This window comes from Phaseolus vulgaris, unplaced genomic scaffold, assembly GCF_000499845.2.
Source record: "Phaseolus vulgaris cultivar G19833 unplaced genomic scaffold, P. vulgaris v2.0 scaffold_13, whole genome shotgun sequence".
NCBI classification, from domain to species: Eukaryota; Viridiplantae; Streptophyta; class Magnoliopsida; order Fabales; family Fabaceae; genus Phaseolus; species Phaseolus vulgaris.
In genome coordinates, this window is record NW_027174082.1 from 790,690 (window position 1) to 797,489 (window position 6,800).

Consider the following 6,800-nt stretch of genomic DNA (forward strand, 5'->3'; position numbering starts at 1 on the left):
TTTTGAGCTTTGCTGTGATTCAAGAATTGATCAATAGGATTTCTGGTGTACTGTGATTCCATGTGTTTTTTAACCTTGTTTAGGTTCTTGTAATTTTTCATATTACTCTCTGTAAAATTGTTGTAAAATCCTCTAAAGTCAGTGTGATTCTGGCTTGAGGTATTGGTTGTGTGCAAAGAGGTGAGTGGGCTTTGTGAGATTCAAAGTCACCTCTTTGTGTTGTGTATGTGTAATCTATGATTGGTTACATAATGAAATACTCAGTGGTTTGACTGAGGATTGGATGTAACTCTTGGATAGAGTGAACCAATATAAAACTTGTGTGTAATTCTCTCTATCTCTTTTCTCCATAACTATTTGATATTTTCCGTTGTCATAAACAACTAGTTAAATCGTTATTTTAACCGATTATAATTCTGATATTTGTTTCTGTTTGGCTTTTTGAATTTCTTTTCTGAGTAGATTGTTAAAGTTTCATTTTAAGCAAAGTATTTGTGAAAATCTTTTGTAAACAAATAAGAAAAAAATGCATCCTATACTGTATTTGTTTGTTCCTTAGGCTCTTGTTACTGATTTATAGTCTTTTCTGCATTGAAGATTTGACAACAATATCTGTATCAGAAGAAAAACATTTTTACAAAATTTGCAAAAGCATCCTAGTTGTAGCTTAATGGAAAAAAAGAATCATAGCTCTCCCAATGTGAAAAAAATGGAATATAGGCTTGGATGTGTGATAGATTAGTTTAAAGATTGAATACATGTAATAGGACATAAACATTAATCGGAGTAAGTAAAGAGAACTTTTGAAAATTTTACATTTATCTAACATGTACTATTATGAATACTTATTGGGGATCTGGAATATGATTATTAAAGATGGTATTATTTTTTTAAGTACAAATATATCATATTGTGGCTTTTTATACCGTTTTCAAAATACTATTTCTCTTTGTTGTTAAAATCTTTAAATGTTTTAGATGGAATCTTAATGTTGCAAAAATTGTGACGTGGCTTGATTCCAAAAGCATTTATTAAAGCTTACTTACATTAATGTCTGATTGTTAAGTAAGGTCACCATATTTTATTTCATCATGCTGTTGCTGTGAATAACGTAGAATTGATGAGCCATCTATGGTTGGTTGAGACAGTAGAAAGTTGTGAGCTAGGTCTGATTTTTTAAAATTTGTTTCAACCTTAAGCTATTGATTTAATCTTTTTCCTTTTGCTGTCTAAAATAATTAAAAAAAAAAATACTAGGATTATTGAAGCAAGATGAGCCATACCGGTACAACATACAAAATTTGGCTCCAATTTTCATCACAACTTCTTGATGATTCAACCCACATGAAATTTGCCATCAAACCCTTGTTTTCTCTATTCCAAAATCCAAACCTATTTTCCATAAATCTTCTATGACTTGGCATTGCCTACCCTTATGAATTGTGTGCTACTCATTTTGTTTTATTTTGACGATTGATAATTTTCATTTTTATAAGAGATTTATATTGAAAATGGAGGTTAGGAGAAAAATAATCCTATGCTTATTGATGACCATCACAATGGGGTGTTACAAAGTTGAAGGAAGAGAGCCTATACTTCACAGGGTAGGAGGAGGAAGATATACATGGACACCAAAAGCTAACTTCACAACTTGGTCAAGTCATGAAAACTTCTACAAGGGTGATTGGCTATGTAAGTGCTTTCAGTTAATCAATTCTATAAGTAGTTGATTATGATATGCTGGAAAATTTTGTATAATATATCTTTATTATTAAAACTACTACTAAAAAAAAATTATTAAATAAAAATTAATTTTAAAGATAAAAAATAATTAGTGACTAATTATATGACTAATTAAAGATACTATTAGTAACTAATTAAAGATATTATTTTAGAAACTAAAAAAAATTATTAATATTTAAAATAGTTTCTATTATTAATAAAATTTATAAATTAATTTTTAGATTAATATCTAATTAGTTGTCAAAGTTTTAGCTATCAACTACCTTGTATCCTATAATTGGTAGCTAAAATATTGATAACTAATTAGATACCAATTAACTAATTAAATATTAATTTAAAAAATAATTTATAAATTTAGAAACTATTTTGAATACCAATAATTTTTTAATTCATAAAATAGTATCTAATTAATTTTTTTATCTCTAAATTTAATTTTTTTAATATTTCTAAGGTGTTCCAATTTTTTAGAAGGTCTATTGTCAAGATTATTATTCTTATATTTATACATTAAATGTTTAATGTTCAACCCAACCTCCTTTGTGTACACAGATTTTGGTTTTGATAAGCTTGTGCACAATGTGTTGGAGGTTAACAAAACAAATTATGAGAATTGTATTGATACAAATTTCATAAAAAATATCACAAAAGGAGGGAGAGATGTTGTCCAACTTTTAGAAGCAAGAACATATTATTATCTGTGTGGAAGAGGCTTCTGCTTTCAGGGAATGAAAATTGCAGTAAAGGTTAAGGAACCCACCTTGCAACTATCACCATCAACACTACCCAATAAAGCTCTTAACTCAACTAGAATCATAAATACTAAACTCATTGGGTTTCTCATCACAGTTTTGATAATGAATGTTTGTGTTATATAGATGTAACATTGAGTTAATGCATATAAATAGCTTGCTCATTATGATATTATCTTTTTCTTTTATCAGAATTCAATAAAAACACATATTTATGATGAAATATTAGTTAAAACGGATAAAAATGGATCTATGTCAAAATATTTTGTGGTAAATAATTTTAAATTCATATATTTTTGCTAAAAATGATATTTTACTATTAATGGTTGAAAAATTACAAAGTACATTTTTATTCTTATTAAAAAATTTATTTTATAACTAAAAATCATTACAAAATATCTTAGAATGACGTCATATTTTAAAATTATTGGCGAGATTCAAACCGAGAAAAGAGTTATGATAAATACCTAAGCATCCATATTTCAAAGCTAAAAGATCAACAAAATTGTTAATTATTTTATTAAAATATTCAAAATTCTAATTTTTTTCTTTCTTTTCAATGATTTTATAATCAATAACTAAGTTGCCTATTTTATTTAAAATTATTTAGAAAATGGTAATAATAATTTTATCATATTAAAACGTTGATAGCCTAAATCAAGTAGTTATTTTAAAATAACTACTCTTATGCCTCTAAGAGGACATTCCTGAACTTTAGACTCGACACCTTAACTAATTCCACGAAGGAGGTCCCCAACATCCAACTTCACGTAAAAGCTATGTCATCCCCTGCTTCACCAACGATTGCACCAGAATGTAGAATCCTGCACCCTCCTACTTTACTTCACGGTTAATGTTCCTGAAGGGATTGTTCCATGTTAAGAGTTAAGTCTACACATCCACAAGATCTTGCTTCAACTTCTTCCAAGTAGTGCAACATATCCCCTCCTATGCTCACTGCCTCCCCCCTCCTTCACAGTTGCTTAGGGGGACACATCTAAAACCTCCATTCTCCCCCTATTCAGCCATTCATAATTCATACGATTATTCCTTCCATACCAGAATTCTGCATTGTCTTTGGTAGTTCTAACACCTCAACCAGCTCTCCTTTGCGCTACTTGCACCCAACACAGCTAGCTTTGTATACACTGGATTGGATTTAAGTGCCAATCTGCTAGGGAATAATTCAAGGAGCGTAGTATATGTTTCATTCCCAACCAGGCTTTAATTCGAGCCATATGAAATATTTTTTCCTCATCGACTACCCCTTGTTTGAAGATTATAAGATTCCTTTGTTCCCATATACATCTTACAACTGCCACCCACGTATCTTTCCAGACCGTATTTTGTTTATGGTTAATATGTAGTAAGCCGAATTGCTCGAAGTGACATTTCAAGTCCCTATGTTGAACAAACAAAATACCAACCCATCTAAAACATCGATCCCACACACGCTGGGCAACTTTACAGTCCAGGAATAGATGTTGCGAGGATTCATTCACATCACAACATCACACATGATGGGGAGTTAACCGTCACCCCCTTTTTTCAATAAGCAGGTTTTAGTTGGCAATCTATCCAATAGGACCATCCAAGTTGTTGTCAACACATTAAAGAAAGCTTTAACCTGCCAAAGTTGTTTAAAGATACTATTTGGAATACCTCTAGTACGATTAGTAAGACAGTCATAAGCGTATTTCACCGAAAACTCACCTGAAATGTCACCTTCCCAAATCTGAGTATCCTTGACCTCCCTACTCAAGTTGACCCTGGCTATCGATCTTAGCATCTCATCTTCTTGTTCAAATTCCCATTGGAACCTGACCCTTCTCCACCTCAAAGTCCAAATCCACACAACATCCTCCCACACGCCTACCTCAGTTACCTTCTGACCCTGATTCAGAGACTAAGAAAACAACCTATAGGATATATATCTCTTAGAGAACTGCTACCAACCCATGCATCCTTCCAAAATCTAACATTATCCCCACTTCCCACCTTCCATCCAATTGCACCATGAAACCAACCTACTTCTTCTTCCTCACCATAACTCTTGCACAAATCTCTCCACCACCAAGAATGGAGCTTCACATTGCTGTGATTTTGACCTATGTCCATACCATACTTAGATAAAAAAACTTCTTTCCATAATCCCTTTTCTTCACCCATAAGCCTCCACTTCCACTTCGCTAAGAGGGCACCGTTGGACTTCCTGACATCTTTAATCCCCAACCCACCCTCCTCCAAGGGTTTGCACAGATTCTCCCAGCTCACCTAAGATATTGACCTATTCTCCCTTCCCCAACTCCATAAGAATCTTCTTTGGATACTGATGATTTTATCACATACCGCTTCAGATGCCTTAAAGAAAGTTAGATAGAATAACGATAGTGATGTGGAGACCGACTTAGCTAAACAAATTCTACTTGCCAGAGATAAAAATCTTCCCTTCCATGCATTAAGTTTAGCGCTTAGTCTATCTAGAATCGACTCCCAAAATAGTTTCTTCCTAAGATTACCTTCTACTTCCAGCCCAAAATATTTAAAGGGTAGCCTCATTAAGGTACAAATTACAATGTAGAGATTTCGCAAATACATCAAGAGACTCTCTTTCGACATTAATGTCTGCCAACTTTGATTTATGGAAATTGATCTTCAACCCCGAAGCCAACTCATAGCACCTGAGGATGGATTCATAGTGAAGACATTAGAGAAGGAATCTTCACATAAAAAGAGCGTATCATCAGCAAATTGTAGTACACTACCCTCAACCTCCTTCTTACCCACCTTGACACCTACAAGCAAATTAGCTTTGATTTCCTGTCTTACTAGCCCAGAAAAACCTTCAGCAGCCATAATAAAAAGAAAGGGGGCTAAGGGATCACCTTGTTTCAACCCTCTTGTAACTTTGAACTCTAAGGTGGGCCTATCATTAACCAACCCTAAGACAGATGCAGACTCCAAACAACCTCTGATCCACATGATCCATCTCCTATGGAAACCAAACCTCTGAAGCATATCAAATAAGAATACCCAACTAACCGAATCATACGCCTTTTCGAAGTTCACCTTCAAACACAAGCCCCTCCTTCCGCACCTTCTAAACTCCTCAATGACCTCATTAACTAGTAATACACTATCTAGTAACCCTCTATCATTCAGAAAAGCTGATTGGCAATCATCAATGATCGAAGGTAGCACTTTCTTCATGCGGTAGGATAACACTTTTGAAATAATTTTATAGAGGGAGCCCACTAGAGATATTGGTCTATATTGATCTAGCATTTTTGGGTCCCTCACTTTAGGTACAAGTGCTATGAACGATGCATTACACCCCTTCAAGATACGACCAGTTTCTTGAAAAAAGTATACTGTGGCTAGGATATCGTGCTTAAGAATCTCCCAGTTGTGCTTAATGAAGTTGAAATTAACCCTATTTGGGCCTGGGCTTTTAGACCCCTCACACATCCATACAACATCCTTAACTTCTTCTTTTGCGATGTTGGATATAAGACACAAACTATCCTCCACTGGAAATGACTTGAATTGAACATAGTCTAATCTTACCCCAAAAGCCACACATCTGTCTTCAAACATAATTTTCGCTTCCCTCCGAACAACCTCAGGTTCCTCACACCATTAATCCCCCATAAGAACACCTTTTACCTCATTTATAAATCTTATCCATCTATTTACAGAGTGATAAAACTTAAAATTAGAATCCCCGTGCACTGGTTCTAGCTATCTGCCTAAAAGTGATTGAACAAATAATTTCTCGAAATAATTCAATTTGACAAAGTATTTAACAAAATATATTTTAATAATAACTAATAATCAATAAAACCTCTTCTTCAACATCAATTACATTGCTCTATAGCTCAGCAGTTTTGAAAAAGTTTTTAGAAAATGGTAATCAGTTGTTTTTAATTAAAACAAATTTAGTTTTTGTAAAGTTTTACAATAAACAAATATTTGTGAAAATATTCTAAATACAATTCACCCTCTTCAATTTAACCTAATTTCAACTTATTTCAACAATTATGTATTTGAAGAAAATACTAAGAACCAACCAAAAATTAGTTTATGTTAGACAAATGTTTCTAACAAATATAACGGTTTTTTTTTATTAAACCTAAGTTATTAAACTGGTATTCCTATTTGCATAAATAATGATTAATTTAAAAAAAATAAAATTAGAAAAATAATTATGTACACCAAATAGATATATCATTATATATATATATGATTGCTTTAGAGTTTTGGGTAATTTGTCATCTACCCTTAAAACATATACTTCACAATTTAATA

The 6,800-nt window shown here is 32.6% G+C and overlaps 1 protein-coding gene across 1 annotated transcript; it reads left to right on the top strand.

Annotated features, from left to right (window-relative positions):
* The first annotated feature begins 1,353 nt into the window (after positions 1-1,353).
* Positions 1,354-2,647, top strand: LOC137816918 (early nodulin-like protein 20). The gene is made up of 2 exons (XM_068620093.1): positions 1,354-1,692; positions 2,293-2,647. Exons 1-2 carry the CDS (start codon positions 1,512-1,514, stop codon positions 2,616-2,618), a joined length of 507 nt encoding a protein of 168 aa, XP_068476194.1. The 5' UTR covers positions 1,354-1,511; the 3' UTR covers positions 2,619-2,647.
* The last annotated feature ends 4,153 nt before the right edge of the window (positions 2,648-6,800 follow it).

What these genes read in the sequence shown, in the direction of transcription:
- LOC137816918 (XM_068620093.1), top strand. Translation starts at nt 1,512, where the DNA reads ATGGAGGTTAGGAGAAAAATAATCCTATGCTTATTGATGACCATCACA. An exon ending in CTACAAGGGTGATTGGCTAT is followed by an intron (nt 1,693 to 2,292) that starts GTAAGTGCTTTC and finishes TTGTGTACACAG; the next exon opens with ATTTTGGTTTTGATAAGCTT.